Source organism: Cervus canadensis, chromosome 4 (genome assembly GCF_019320065.1).
Source record: "Cervus canadensis isolate Bull #8, Minnesota chromosome 4, ASM1932006v1, whole genome shotgun sequence".
NCBI lineage: Eukaryota > Metazoa > Chordata > Mammalia > Artiodactyla > Cervidae > Cervus > Cervus canadensis.
This window is the reverse complement of record NC_057389.1, coordinates 100,630,199-100,646,692: the sequence shown is the minus strand read 5'-3', so window position 1 is coordinate 100,646,692 and position 16,494 is coordinate 100,630,199. Positions and strand designations below refer to the sequence as shown.

At 38.7% G+C, this 16,494-nt stretch overlaps 1 protein-coding gene and 1 pseudogene across 1 annotated transcript; one reads left to right on the top strand and one right to left on the bottom strand.

The window, feature by feature from the left end:
* Positions 1-6,091: 6,091 nt before the first annotated feature.
* Positions 6,092-7,092, top strand: LOC122441006 (annotated as a pseudogene).
* Positions 7,093-14,245: 7,153 nt separating this feature from the next.
* On the bottom strand, positions 14,246-15,100 carry LOC122441005 (olfactory receptor 7A10-like). The gene is made up of 2 exons (XM_043467638.1): positions 14,746-15,100; positions 14,246-14,460 (listed from the first exon to the last, which is right to left on the bottom strand). Exons 1-2 carry the CDS (start codon positions 15,098-15,100, stop codon positions 14,246-14,248), a joined length of 570 nt encoding a protein of 189 aa, XP_043323573.1.
* Between the last annotated feature and the right edge of the window lie 1,394 nt (positions 15,101-16,494).

Sequence of the window (16,494 nt, the reverse complement as noted above, 5' to 3'; positions counted from 1 at the left end):
TGTTCCCTGCTATCCTGTGTATTGTGGTATTTTGCAGCATTTGACTTTTCATTGTCAAACAATCCCAGGAGTAAAATCATCACTGATTGAGAACCACAAACCAAAGCCTGAGAACTGGAAGCATCTTGAAAGAATTCCAATCAAGATTCCATCCCGAAATCAGTTTGCAATTTTCAGTGGAACATTAAATACATCCCAGACCCATTCTTGAAATGGAGGAGGGAGTTATAACAGCACTACCCCACAAAAGGAGCTTCTCTAAAAATTAACTTCCTATAATGTACTAAGGCAGGTTTCCTTGGTGGTGCAGACGGTAAAGAATCTGCCTGCAATGCAGGTGATGCAGGTTTTATCCCTGGCTTGGGAAGATCTCCTCGAGAAGGAAATGACAACCCACTCCAGTGTTCTTGCCTGGGAAATCTCATGGACAGAGGAGACTCATGGGCTACAACCATGGGATTGCAGAGTTGGACATGACTGAGTGACTAACACATACATACATACACTGTACTAAGCCAGATTATGGCACTTAAAAAAATCTAAATATATCCCCAAACTTACAGACGTTTTATAATGAGAAGCAAAAGGACAACTCTCAACATTAGATATAAATATGAAATGTCTAATGATTTTAGCAAAAGTGTCAGGAACTGAAAGAATGCACTGTCCAATATTTTACATTAAAGAAACAAAATTGTCCCTCATATAAAGACTGTGTGTGTGCGCCCAGTTGCTTAGTAGGTCTGACTCTCTGTGACCCCATGGACTGTAGACTACCAGGTTCCTCTGTCCACGGAATTTTTTAGGCAAGGATATTGGAGTGGGTTGCCATTTCCTACTCCACTGAATCTTCCCAACCAGGGATCAAACCTGCCTCTCTTGTGTCTCCTGCGCTGGTAAGCAGATTCTTTCACCACTGTGCCACGTGGGAAGCCTCCTTATAAAGAGGGGAAATATAATTTTCTATAGGTTTAATGGGGTATGTAGCCATCACAAATCAATTATTTAATGAGTCAGTGGACCTATTCAAGATAGTTGCCTCAGTCTCACTGGAGAAAATTTAAATTCAGGGTTGAGTTAAGGTGCTGGCAGTTTAGACCTTTGGAAAGCAAGAGTTAATATAGAAGGATTAATAAGCATTGAATTCACCTGGCTTGTTAATGGTATCCTGGGCATAGAGAATCACCGGAAAAAAAAAAATCCTTTCTGTCAAGAATTCTGTCCGGAATTCCCTGCGGGAATTCATGGTCATTACAGCATTAGGGAAATGAACCTAATGAGAAAACAAAGAGAGCTGTAAATATCTCCTCTGCTGCATCCTTGAGTTTGTATCACCTGCACAAGGGTGAGACACGATTGTTGCTTTTTGAGTCCAAAGTCCAACTAAGGGACCAGTTCTTGTCTCCTTCCTGTTGTCTTGTTTGGGGACAAAGCCTCAGTCTCCAACATCAACCATCCATGAAAGGATTCAGCCTGTCACAGGAAGACCTTCTTTTCAGAGTTCCCATGCAGGAGAGTCCAAGAGCCCAAAGGACACTGCAGGTAAAGATTAGAGAGAAGGATATCCCAGATGCTTACCTGAGATTGCTTGAGTACCAGCTCAGCCCAGGCCAGAGCCCAGAGCCCACTGTGGTTGGTTTGTTGGCTTAACTAAATATCAGTGTATTAATAGTGTTATGATATGAAGAGGAGAAGTGAATATTGAACTCAGAAAGGCAGTGTTCTGTGATGCCAACTAAATGACAGAAATCAGTTCAGTCACTCAGTTGTGTCTGACTCCTTGCAACCCCATGGACTGCAGCACACCAGGCTTCCCTGTCTTTCAACAACTCCCAAAGCTTACTCAAATTCATGTCCATCTAGTCAGTGATGCCATCCAACCATCTTGTCCTCTGTCATCCCCTTCTCTTCCTGCCTTCAATCTTTCCCAGCATCAGGGTCTTTCCCAATGAGTCAGTTCTTCCCATCAGGTGGCCAAAGGATTGGAGTTTCAGCTTCAGCATCAGTCTTTCCAATGAATATTCAGGACTGATTTCCTTTAGGATTGACTGGTTTGATCCCCTTGCAGCCCAAGGGACTCTCAAGAGTCAGTGATAGAAATGGAAGCCCAATTATAAGATGGATGAGAAGTATAAAATGCTTCCTGTAAAAGTAGAACATGTGTCCAAATATTTTATTAATTAACTGGGGTAGAGAAATAGGGTATTAGCTGTAGATGGGTATAACCTAAAGTGAAGATATTTCTCATTTTTATGATGGGTCTTATTTGACCATGTTTTAATATTGAGAGGAGAAAGATCCACACCAAAGGATGCTTGCAAATACACCTGTGCAACAATAGCACACATATTTCACAGTATCTGAGGCATCTACTTCACAGTGTCTTCTGTGAAGCAAATGAGAAAATTTTAGGATGAGAAAACAGGAGTCCTAATGATCTTACACAATTTCACTCATCTCACACGCTAGTAAAGTAATGCTCAAAATTCTGCAAGCCAGGCTTAAGCAGTACATGAACCGTGAATTTCCAGTTGTTCAAGCTGGTTTTAGAAGAGTCAGAGGAACCAGAGATCAAATTGCCAACTATCTGCTGGATCATCGAAAAAGCAAGAGAGTTCCAGAAAAACATCTATTTCTGCTTTATTGACTATTGATGCTTTTGAACTGTGATGTTGGAGAAGACTCTTGAGGATCCCTTGGACTGCAAGGAGATCCAACCAGTCCATTCTAAAGGAGATCAGTCCTGGGTGTTCATTGGAAGGACTGATGCTGAAGCTGAAACTCCAATACTTTGGCCACCTCATGCGAAGAGTTGACTCATTGGAAAAGACCCTGATGCTGGGAGGGATTGGGGGCAGGAGGAGAAGGGGATGACAGAGGATGCGATGGCTGGATGGCATCACCAACTCGATGGACATGAGTTTGAGTAAACTCCGGGAGTTGGTGATGGACAGGGAGGCCTGGCATGCTGCGATTCATGGGGTCGCAAGAGTTGGACACGACTGAGCGACTGAACTGAACAGAACTGAATGATCTTACATTGTTATTATTTCATTTCCCAAGAGGCTAACTGTGTATGTGAATATGTTAGCCGTCAGCTTTCTCTCTCTCAAATGATCTACCTGAGTCCTTTCCTGCTTTATTAATTGGATTATTTTTTAAGTTGTAATAGCTATTTTTAAAAGCATCTTTATTAAGATACACTTGACATATAAGTAAGTATTATATATATTTGAGATGTACAACTTGAATTTTTCTTCCATTTATTCTTATCTTTAATAGTATATCCATCTGTGTGTCCCTTTTATGATGTTTTGATATAGTATAAATTGTGGAAAGATCATCAAATCAAGCTAACTAGCATATCCATCACCTGTACAAGTTATTGTTTTGTGTGTTTGGACATGTATGTTGAGAAGATGTAAAAGCTTTCTTAGCAAATTTCATCATGAACCCTTTGTTCTTGTACAGTTGGCTCAGAGAACTGCTGTTTATTTCTTGATTGCAATTTCTCAAACAAAGAATTGGATTTCCCCCACAAACTGGTTGTTTGCTTTTAGCTATTTTATATTATTAATATGCACCTAAAGATGTATTTGAAGAGAAATATGTGTATATAAAATTGTGTGGTCAAATCTATCAATCACTCATGTTTTGTTTTCTCCAATGTTTATTTTTTCTAAAGAAAAGAGCTGTCACTTTAAAATTCTTCACTTGCTGATCATTGTTCTAAACAAAGTTGATAGTGAAATTTCTGCATGCTTAGTGATAATAAATCACCCTTTTAACTTTTTTCCAGAAGTTTTGCATCTGTTTTCGTCATAATTATTTTTGACCTTTTGTGACTAGATCTATTTCCAAATGCTCCATTACATTCAGCATCATATGGAAGACATTCTTCATCATCATTTGGCTAAAGATCTCCTGTATCTTCCTTAAGCATATTGAAATCCACAAATCCTCATGTAAGATAAAATGGTAACTTAGATAATGCTTTCTTCCTATATTATGAAAGTCATTCTGTTATTTTTCTTTTATTTCCAACTTGCTGGCAATACAACTTTATGTTATTACCCTTGTTAGTGTTGTTAAATTTTTACTATTTCATAGTTTCATATAACTTACTTGTTGATTTCCATTCCATTCTGTTACATGCAGTTGTTTTCAAACCACTCTACTCATTGTAATTTCTTTCTCACTGACATTTTTCTCCATGTGTTCTCAGTTTACTTTAAAACTTGTCTCTATATTATGCACACATGAATACTCAATACATTTTACACAAATGCAATAATAGAAGCCTATACACTTTGTAAGTGTTGTTTATGTCTTAGTGCATTTTTCCAACTTTTTGTCCTGTTTTCCTTCTTACTTAAAAATTCCTCATGGACGTACCTCCAATCATTAGTATCGTGATGATTCATTATTTTATGGCTCTATAACATTTCATAATGTGCCTGTGCTACTTTCACCATGATGGTCTTTCATATATTTTATCATTTACTTGCTATTATGTCAATGTTAAAAAAATATTTTGAGATGATGAAGCTCGAGCTGCGGATGATTTTCCTGCCAGGGCTTATTAAGTAATATCCAGAGACTTCTCTGACTGTCACACTTGGAGGGCTCAGTAGAGTCAGAGATGCTGTAAATATCTTGCAATGCACAGGACACAGACCCACAAACAATGACCTGGCCCATAATATCAATTGTACCAGTAATGGAGAATCTTGAGTTAAAGAATATATATATTTTGAATATTTACTTATTTCAGGTTTTCCCCTAAAATCTTGTAACACATCATACCTGCTAGAAAATTCAAACAGTGTACCTTTGCTATTAGCTCAAAATTCTCACCCCAACATATGACAGATCTTTCAGTTTTTTCCTAGGACTAGAATATGAAAGAGATTTCTTGTTTTATTAAGCTGTATGTTCAGAGTAAAAATTGATATATTTGGTGGCCATTTTGAACTGCCTGTTATTATTATGAAGCCAATATCTATGGCCATTTTTCTACAATTATCAACATTTCATATAACTCTTACAAATTAATCATTTGCTTTTCAATTGACTTCTGGGACACACCTTTTGCCTTAAATTAAAAAAAAAAAATTATTTAGTTGTACATGTCTATTGCCGTGGGCTTCCCAGGTGGCCCCATGGTAAAGAATCTGGCTGCCAATGCAGGAGACCCAGGAGATGCAGGTTCGATTCCTAGGTCGGGAAGATCCTCTGGAGTAGGAAATGGCAATCCACTCTAGTATTCTTACTGGGATAATCCCAAGGACAGAGGGGTCTGGGGGCCTACAGCAGTCCATGGGGTTGCGAAGAGTTGGAGCCCGCATGCACGTCTAATGCCTTCTTTCTAAGTTTCTTTCCTTATTAAATATGGTTTTGTTCACGCACTTCTCGGAGAAGGCGATGGCACCCCACTCCAGTACTCTTGCCTGGAAAATCCCATGGACAAAGGAGCCTGGTAGGCTGCAGTCAATGGGGCCACGAAGAGTCAGACACGACTGAGTGACTTCACTTTCACTTTTCACTTTCATGCATTGGAGAAGGAAATGGCAACCCACCCCAGTGTTCTTGCCTGGAGAATCCCAGGGACGGGGGAGCCTGGTGGGCTGCCGTCTATGGGGTCGCACAGAGTCGGACACAATTGAAGCGACTTAGCAGCAGCAGTACGCACTTCTCAGCACTTGTTCATGGCTCTTGCTCTCTCTTCCTTGAAGTCTTTGTTCAAATATCACCCTATCTGACCCTATCTGCTGGCATGTCTTTCTTGAACACCCATACAAATAACAGCCACACTTAGCGCTTTCTGTCACATTTGACTTCATTCTCTTCATCGTGTCTGTTACCATCTGATATGCTATATATATGCTTAATTTTTATTTTTTCTCCATGACAAGACCTTAGGAGGTTTTGTTTTTTGGAACTCTATACACATTGCAATATCTATGGACAAAATATTGAAATTCATGTTTTAACAGCAAGATATAACTAGCATTTCAACAATATGAGGAATGCTTATTTGTGTGATAATTAGTCATGTTATTTTCCCCTATTCTGTAGTCACCTCCACCACATGGCACCAAAGAATATAGCACGAGTTTCTGAGTTTCTTCTTGGATTTTCAGAGGAACCAAAGTTGCAGCCCCTCATATTTGGACTTTTCCTCTCCATGTACCTGATCACTGTGTTTGGAAACCTGCTCATCATCCTGGCTGTCAGCTCAGACTCCCACCTCCACACCCCTGTGTACTTCTTCCTCCCCAACCTGTCCTTTGTCGACCTCTGTGTCATATTCACAATCATCCCAAAGATGCTGTGGAACCAGCAGCCAAGTTATCAGCTATGAAGTCTGCATCACTCAGGTATGTTTTCCTCATGCTGTGTGCAGAGTTGGACAACTTCCTCCTGACTGTGATGGCCTATGATAGGTTTGTGGCCATCTGCCACCCCCTGCACTACACAGTCATCATGAACCCCCGGCTCTGTAGACTGCTGGTTCTGGTGTGCTGGATCGACAGTGTCTTGCATTCCTTGTTAGAAAGCTTAACAGTGTTGCAACTGTCTTTCTGTACAGTCTTAGAAATCTCTCACTTTTTCTGTGAACTCAATCAGATGACCCAACTTGTAAATTCTGACAACTTTCTCAATAACGCGGTGATGTACTTTGAAGCTGTGTTCCTGACTGGTGGTCCCCTAGCTGGTATCTTTTAAGTAAGTAAAGCCACTCAGTTGTGTCTGACTCTTTGCGACCACTGGGACTTTAGCCTATCAGGCTCCTCTGCCCATGGGATTTTCCAGGCAAGAGTACTGGAGTGAGCTGGTATCTTTTACTCTTCCTCTAACGTAGTTTCCTCCATATGTGGAATCTCATCAGCTCAGGGGAAGTATAAAACAGTTCCCCCCTGTGCATCTCACCTCTCAGTTGTCTCCTTATTTTATTGTACAGGCCTTGGAGTGTACCATAGCTCTGCTTCTACCCACAGCTCACACTCAAGTGCAATTGCCTCAGTGATGTACACTGTGGTCACACCCATAATAACCCCTTCATTTACAGTCTGGGGAATAAAGATTTAAATATGGACCTGAAATTTGTCTTTGAAAAGGTAACTCTAAGAGTTCCTATTGTCTTAGGGCTTAATCAGTGCTTACGGTAGCAGAGGTCAAAGCCTGAGCCAAATATCAATGGTTTTTTTTTTAAACTAATTTATTTATTTTAATTGGAGACTAATTACTTTACAATATTGTAGTGTTTTTTTTTTTTTCCATACATTGACATGAATCATCCGTAGGTGTACATGTGTTCCCCATCCTGAACCGCCCTTCCATCTCCCTCCCCATCCCATCCCTCAGGGTCATCCCAGTGCACCAGCCCTCAGCAGCCTGTCTCATGCATCAAACCTGGACTGGTGATCTGTTTCACATATGATGATATACTTGTTTCAATGCCATTCTCTCAAATAATCCCACCCTTGCCTTCTCCCACAGAGTCCAAACGACTGTTCTTTACATCTGTGTCTCTTTTGCTGTCTCCCATATAGGGTCATCATTACCATCTTTCTGAATTCCATATATATGTGTTAGTATACTGTATTAGCAGCAGCATACTGTATTGGTGTTTTACTTTCTGACTTACTTCACTCTGTATAATAGGCTCCAGTTTCATCCACCTCATTAGAACTGATTCAAATGCATTCTTTTTAACGGCTGAGTAATAGTCCATTGTGTATATGTACCACCGTTTTCATATCTATTCATCTGCTGATGGACATCTAGGTTGCTTCCATGTCCTGGATATTGTAAACAGTGCTGTGATGAACATTGGGGTACACGTGTCTCTTTCAATTCTGGTTTCCTCGGTGTGTATGCCCAGCAGTGGGATTGCTGGGTCATATGGCAGTTCTATTTCCAGCTTTTTTTTTTTTTTTTTATTAGTTGGAGGCTAATTACTTCACAACATTTCAGTGGGTTTTGTCATACATTGATATGAATCAGCCATAGATTACACGTATTCCCCATCCCGATCCCCCCTCCCACCTCCCTCTCCACCCGATTCCTCTGGGTCTTCCCAGTGCACCAGGCCCGAGCACTTGTCTCATGCATCCCACCTGGGCTGGTGATCTGTTTCACCATAGATAGTATACATGCTGTTCTTTTGAAATATCCCACCCTCACCTTCTCCCACAGAGTTCAAAAGTCTGTTCTGTATTTCTGTGTCTCTTTTTCTGTTTTGCATATAGGGTTATCATTAACATCTTTCTAAATTCCATATATATGTGTTAGTATGCTGTAATGTTCTTTATCTTTCTGGCTTACTTCACTCTGTATAATGGGCTCCAGTTTCATCCATCTCATTAGAACTGATTCAAATGAATTCTTTTTAATGGCTGAGTAATATTCCATGGTGTATATGTACCACAGCTTCCTTATCCATTCATCTGCTGATGGGCATCTAGGTTGCTTCCATGTCCTGGCTATTATAAACAGTGCTGCGATGAACATTGGGGTGCACGTGTCTCTTTCAGATCTGGTTTCCTCAGTGTGTATGCCCAGAAGTGGGATTGCTGGGTCATATGGCAGTTCTATTTCCAGTTTTTTAAGAAATCTCCACACTGTTCTCCATAGTGGCTGTACTAGTTTGCATTCCCACCAACAGTGTAAGAGGGTTCCCTTTTCTCCACACCCTCTCCAGCATTTATTGCTTGTAGACTTTTGGATAGCAGCCATCCTGACTGGCGTGTAATGGTACCTCATTGTGGTTTTGATTTGCATAAACCTATATTTTTAAAGTGTAAGTCTATTGTTTCCCTGCTGATAATCAAGTGTATTTATAAGAAAAAGTCTGTTTGATAAGAAAAGTTGGTGACATTGAATCACACATTAGGGAGGAATTAACTGCTCTTGTGAATCACTCTTCAACGATCTAAGAGATCCCCAATCATAAACAGGACACATAATGGATGATATTTAAAATATATATACTGAGAGGGTAACAGGCAGGAAAGCCAGGGGTCTCCAAATGGAGGAAATAGGCTGCAAGTGTGAGACATTTTTTATCTCTCCCTTAATCAGTAAGAGGAAACAAAGTGCAAATGTTAGATTTTTTTTCCTTCTCTATACAAAATTAAAAGGAGGTTTCTCTTAAAATTCTGTGATGCCATGACGACACCTGGTTTCACCTGAACTTAACTTTTCTCAAACCTTGAGCTAACCAATGTGTTTTTCTTATGGAAATGTTTTTCTTAAGCTGTGTTAATGAAACTGTATTTGCTTTGGAATTTGCCTTTCTTCAAAATGGTTCCACCGAAGACTAACTTTTTTCTTTTCTCAAATCTTGGGCTGATAATAGCTCAACAAACCAGTATTCATATCAATTGTTTTATGGCTGGGGATGACACATCTCATGCCATTCTATCTCAAAAACACATATTGTGGGAGAGGGCCCTGGTGAAACTCCCTCAGCCTTGAGGTGTCTCTCTTATCTGAATAATAGCCTTCTAACAGACATAAAACAGCTTGCTAAAACTAGAAAGGGGGGCATTCTTTCTGCCCCCTTCTGATCTACATCAGAAGCTTTGTCTATCTGTTTTATATTTTAATAAAACTTTGTCACACAAAAGCTCTGAGTCATCAAGCCTTGTCACTGGCCCCAGATTGAATTCCTCTTCTCCAGAGGCCAAGAACCCTGGCGTCTTTCATGGCTCAACAGTAACTTTTCAATACATTGCTCCTTTTATTATTATGACAAAATTTAGAAAAGACAGAATTTATGCACCCAATATAGGAGCACCTCAAAACATAAAGCAAATGTTAAAAATCATAAAAGGGGAAATTGACAGTACCATGATAACAGTGGGGGACTTTAACACCTGACTTACACCAAAGGACAGACCATCTAGACAGAAAATAAATAAGGAAACACAAGTTTTAAATGACACAATACACCAGATAGGTTTAGTTGATATTTATAAGACCTTCCACCTGCAAGAGGCAGAATACACACTTTCTTCTCAAGTGCACATGGAACATTCTCCAGCATAGACATATCTTAGGTCACAAATCAAGCCTTAGAAGTTTTAAGAAAATTGAAATCTTATCAAGAGTCTTTTCTGACCACAATGCTGAGATTAGAAATCAATTACAGGCAAAAACTGTAAAAAACACAAACCCATGGAGGCTAAACTACACTGCTAAGTAACCAAGAAATCACTGAAGAAACTAAAGAGGACATTCAAAAATACCTAGAAGCAAATGACAATGAAAGCCCCAAACCATGGGATGCACCAAAGGCAGTTCTAAAAGGGAAGTTTATAGCAGTCCAATCTCACCTCAAGAAGCAAGAAGAATCTCCAGCAAACTACCTAACTTTTTATACCTAAAGCAACTAGCAAAAGAAGGAAAAAAGAAACCTCAAAGTTATTAGAAGGGACTAAACAATAAAGATCAGAGTAGAAATAAATGTAATAGAAACAAAGAAAACAAAGGTAAAGATCAATAATGTAGTAAAATCTTTTGATAAAATTCAACACTCATTTCTGATAAAAAGCTCTCCAGAAAGTGGTCATAGAAGGAATGAACCTCAACATAATAAAGGTCAAATACAACAAACCCACAGCAAGCATTCTCAATGGTGAAAAACTATCTCCCCTAAGATTGGGTACAAGACAAGAATGTACACTTTCACCACTTTCTACATAGTCTGGAAGTCCTGGCCATGGTAATCAGAGAAGAAAAGGAAATTAAAAAGTACAAATTGGAAAAGAAGAAGTAAAACTGAGACTATTTGTAGATGATGTGTTACTATACATAGAAAATCCTAGAGATGCCACCAGAAAACTGCTGGAGCTAATCAATGAATCTGGTAAAGATACAGGATACAAAATTAATGCACAGAAATTTCTTGCATTCCTATGCACTAACAAAAAAAGAGCAGAAAGAGAAATTAAGGAAATAATACCATTTACCGTTGAAACAAAAAGAATAAAACACCTAGGAAAAAAATCCCACCTAAGGAAGCAAAGACCTGTAATCAAAAAACTAGAAAATACTGATGAAAGAAATCAAAGATGATACAAACATATGGAGAAATATACCATGTTCTTGGGTTGGAAGAATCAATATTGTGAAAAGGAATATATTATCCAAAGCAATCTACAGATTCAGTGCAGCGACTCCTATCAAACTGCCAATGGCATTCTTCACAAAATTGGAATAAAAAAACTTACAATTTGTATGGAAACACAGAAGACCCCAAAGAGCCAAAGCAATCTTGGGAAAGAAAAATGGAACTGGAGGAATCAGTCTCCCTAACTTCAAGCTATACAAAGGTACAGTAATCATGATGGTATGGCAGTTGAACAAAAAAAGAAATATAGACCAATGATACAGGATGGAAAGTCCAAAGATAAACCCATGTACAAAGATAAACCCATAGGTCACTTAATCTATGACAAAGGGGTCAGGAATATACAATGGAGAAAAGACAGCCTCTTCAATAAGTGGTGCTGGGAAATCTGTACAGTTACATGTAAAAGAATAAAATTAGAACACTTTCTAACACCATACACAGAAAGAAGCTCCAAATGGATTAAAGACTTAAAGACCAGACCCTATAAATCTCTTAGAGGAAAACATAGACAGAACGCTCTTTGACACAAACTACAGCAAAATCTTCTTTTGATTTACCTCCTAGAGTAATGAAATTAAAAACAAAAATAAACAAATGGGACCTAAGTAAATTTAAAAGTTTTTGCACACCAAAAGAAATCATAAACAAGATGAAAATATAGCCTCCAACTCTCTCTCAATGGGAAAAGATGTTTGCAAACAAAGTATGGAAAAATGATTAATCTTCAGACTATAGAGACAGCTCATGAAACTAAGTATCAAAAAAAGAAACAACTCAAGCAAAAAATGGGTGGAAGACCGAGATAGATTTCTCTCCAAAGAAGACATACAGGTGGCCAAGAGGCACATGAAAAGATGGTCAACATCACTAATTATTAGAGAAATGCAAATCAAAGCTACAGTGAAGTATCACGTCACACCAGACAGAATGACCATCTTCAAAATATCTACAAACAATAAATGCTGAAGAGGGTGTGGAGAAAAGGGAACCCTCTTACACTGTTGGAGGGAATGTAAATTGATACAGCCACTGTAGAGAACAGTATGGAAGTTCCTTAAAAAATTAAAAAGAGAACCAGCATATGATATAACAACCCCCCTGCTGGACATATATCCTGAGAAAGCCATAATTCAAAAAACACATGTAGCACAATGTTCATTGCAGCACTATTTCAATAGTCAGGACCTAGATGTCCATTGACAGATGAATGGATAAAGAAGATGTAGCACATGAACATAATGGAATATTACTCAGCCATAAAAAAGAATGAAGTTGAATCACTTGTAAGTGATGTGGATGAACTTAGAGTTGTCATACAGATTGAAGTAATCAAAATATAAAGACAAATATATATTAACACTTATATGGGGGCTTCCCTGGTGGCTCAGTGGTAAAGAATTCACCTGTCAATGCAGGAGAGATGGGTTTGATCCCTGGGTTGGGAAGATCCCCTGAAGAAGGAAATGGGAACCCATTCCAGGATTGTTGCCTGGGAAATCCCATGGAAGAGGAGCCTGGCAGCCTACAGTCCATTGGGTCACAAAAGAGTTGGACACAACTTAGCAACTAAACAGCAATGCATGCATATGTAATCTAGAATATGTTATAGTGAACCTACTTGCAGAGTAAGAAAGAGATGCAGACATAGAGAACAGAGTTGTGGACCCTGAAGGAGAAGAAAGGGTGGGAAGGATTGAGAGAGTAGCATTGACATATATATGTTATCACATGTAAAATAGCTAGTGGGAAGCTGCTTTATAACACAGGGAGCTCAGCTTGGTGCCCTGTGATGACCTAGAGGGGTTGAGATGGGAAGGATGGGGGAGATATATATATAGTTGATTCACATTGCTATACAGCAGAAATTAACACAACATTGTAAAGTGATTATACTCCAACTAAAAAAATAACAACAACAAGCACACACACAAAAGACAGAGAGATTACTTGTAGAGTAATGAAAGATTCATGTATAGGCAAGTACTGGAAGTTTTCAAACAGAAACAGGAAGATAATCCAATACAAACCCATAAACAAGCCATCGACTGTTTCATTCCAATATATAAAATCAATTTCACATGAATGTTGATCTTCCATAATATGAAGAGTAGATGTACAGCTTGAAAAAGAAATATTTTGCACAATCGTGTAAAGTATATTTTAAAATTTTTCATTATGTTTCACATATTTATTGGCAAACTACTCAAATTTGAGTTACCTTTGGAATCTACATGAAGACAGGTATTTAATAATCTGTGTGGCTGTGGCTGTGGTAGGCATTAGGGACAGAGAGCTGAAGAACACAATGGAATCTTAAGGAGGAGAATAAAATTCATTGAACATATGTATGTGGTACAGATATAGAGGAATATTACTCATCCATGAAAAAATAGAATAGTGACATTCACAGCAGCATGTATTGACCTAGAGATTATCACACTAAGACAAAGAAGAATATCACATGGTATCATTTATACGTAAAATCTAAAAAAATGATACAAATGAACCTAGCAGAAATATACCACAGATAAAAGACAAACTTATGATTACCAAAGAAAAATGGTAGGGGGTGGAATAATTTAGGAGTTAGTGATTAGCATATGCACACTACTATATATAAAATAGATAACAAATAGAGATGTACTATATACCACAGGGAATTATACTCAATGTTTTGTAATAAAGTACAAGGGAAAAAACCTGAAAAATTTATGTGTATGTATAACTGAGTCACTTTGCTGTATATCTGAAAGTAACAACATTGTAAACTACTCTTCTTCAATTAAAAAAAGAAATCCTATGATAAATGTGATAAATCCTGTGATAAATGTGAATCCCCCAGTTTTTCAGATCCAAGGGTGAGGATAAATTTGAGAGTTGGAAAAACCATAAAGGGGACAATCTTTTAGATATGAGGGAGTGCACAAGCTTAATCAAGCTAGTTACAGAAATTGTAGGGAGGGGTTGAAGTCAAATAAGTGGAAATTCCAGGAAATAAATAGACAGAGCAAGCTTGAATTCCACAATCTGATCAAAGAATCTCATTAAAGATGTGCAATTTCTGGCTCTGAGGCTTTGAAGCTTTCCATTATCTGCCCTTCCTCAGTGGAAGACAAGTAACCCTTTTCTAGGTGGCATTCTAAAGAAAGAGTTCAGAGCCCTCTTTATGTCTTTGTTCCTCAGACTGTAGATGAAGGGGTTCAGCATGGGTGTGACCACAATGTACATCACTGACATTGTTGCAGTTGAATGTGAGCTGTAGGTAGCAGCTGAGCTGAGGTACACTCCTAAGCCTGTGCAATAAAATAAAGAGACAACTGAGAGGTGAGATGCACAGGTGGAAAACGCTTTATACTTCCCCTGAACTGATGAGATTCTATGTATGGAAGAAGCTATCTTAGAATATGAGTATAGGATGCCAGCAAAGGGACCAACTCCTAGCAGTCCAGCTGCAAAGTACATCACCATGTCATTAAGAAAGTTGTCAGAACAGGCAAGTTGGATCAACAACTTGACTTCACAGTAATAATGAGGGATTTTCACCTCTCTGCAAAAGGACAGCCTTAAGACCATTAAGGTTTGTAACAAGGAATCCAGGACACTGATGATCCAGCTAACCAGAACCAAAATTCCACATATTTTGGAGTTCATGATGACCATGTAATGCAGGGGGTGACAGATGGCCACAAAGCGGTCATAAGCCATCACTGTCAGGAGGAAGATGTCCAACCCTGCAAATAGCATGAAAAAAAACATCTGGGTCATGCAACCTTCATAGGTTATAACTTGGCTCTGTGTCTGGATGTTCCACAGCATCTTTGGGATCGTGGTGGAGGTGAAACAGATGTCTACAAAGGACAGGTTGGAGAGGAAGAAGTACATGGGGGTGTGGAGGTGGGAGTCTGAGCTGACAGTTAGGATTATGAGCAGGTTTCCAAACACAGTGATCAGGTACATGGAGAGGAAAAGTCCAAATATGAGATGCTGCAGTTCTTGTTTCTCTGAAAGTCCCAGAAGAAAAAATTCTGAATCTCTTGTTAAGTTTCTTGGTGCCATGTGATAGAAGTGACTACAAGGAAAACATTAATATTGTGATTTTTTTTTGCACCAAATGGCATTAGCCACACAGTTGAAATGCTACCATTTATAATTTTATGTGGGCTTCCCTGGTGGCTCAGATGGCAAAGAATCTGCCTGCAATGTGGGAAACCTGGGTTAGGAAGTTCCCCTGGAGGAGGGCACAGCGACCCACTCTAATATTCTTGCCTGGGAATCCCATGGACAGAGGAGCCTGGCAGCTACAGTCCAAGGAGTCAAAATAAGTTGGACGTGACTAAGCACAGAATAATTTTCTGTCACGATATATTACCAATATTTTGTTCATGGATTTGATCCTCTTTAGGGAATTGTCTGTGCCTTCTTTAACTGGCAAACTTGTGCTTTTACCTTTTTACTCAAGATGTCATGTATTCCACAGTTTTTTTTTCTGTTTTATGTTCTTAACTTTTCAAGTTAATTTTTCTAAATTAATTTTTTATTTTAAATTAATTTATGTTGTAGTACAATTGTTTTACTATTCCATAGTTTTAATGAGAAATTCTTTCATTCTTTTGGGGAATATAAATTGACTTGGGCAATGTTCCAGGTGTCATCAAGGCAACAAGTACAGGGTTCTGAGAAACAAAAACTCCTAAATTCCAGTTGTAAAAAATAATATAAGCTAATTAAAAATATATGCAATATATGTAGCATGTCAGATGGCTGCAGTAGGTTTAAGGGACAAAGCAAAGAGGGTGTGCTATTTTTTGTGGCTTCATGAAAAAGTTGAAAATACAGTTACATTTGGTTAGAGACCTTAAGAAAGAAAAAAAAACAACTATGAATATATCAGTGCAACTGTATTGTAGGCAGGATATGCATTCAGTGCAGAAGCCTCTAGTGTATTTGTTCAAAACATACATGTTACTTTTTTTAAAAAAAGGAAGCCAATTTGGGGAGATTAATGGACAGGAGGGAGAGTGAGGAGAAATGAAGTCAGAGGATGTTGAAAAAAACAAGGTGGCCTTCTAGCTGATGGTAACGTTTCAAGGCACAAGGATCCCCTTGTCCACACTATTTACCCCTAGCACTTTATGAAATTGTTGCAAAGGTGACCTGTATCTTTAAACGAATCCCTTCTTTTGTCTGAATTCTGACCTCTTTGTGTAAGAGTCACTTTGGAATATATGAGCTCAGTATCCTTGCTTTGAGGACATCTCACACTCCACAAGTCAGGGACAGACAGACAGACAGACACACACACACACACACAGAGTACATACTGGCTTCATAGACTGTTACTGACATATCCT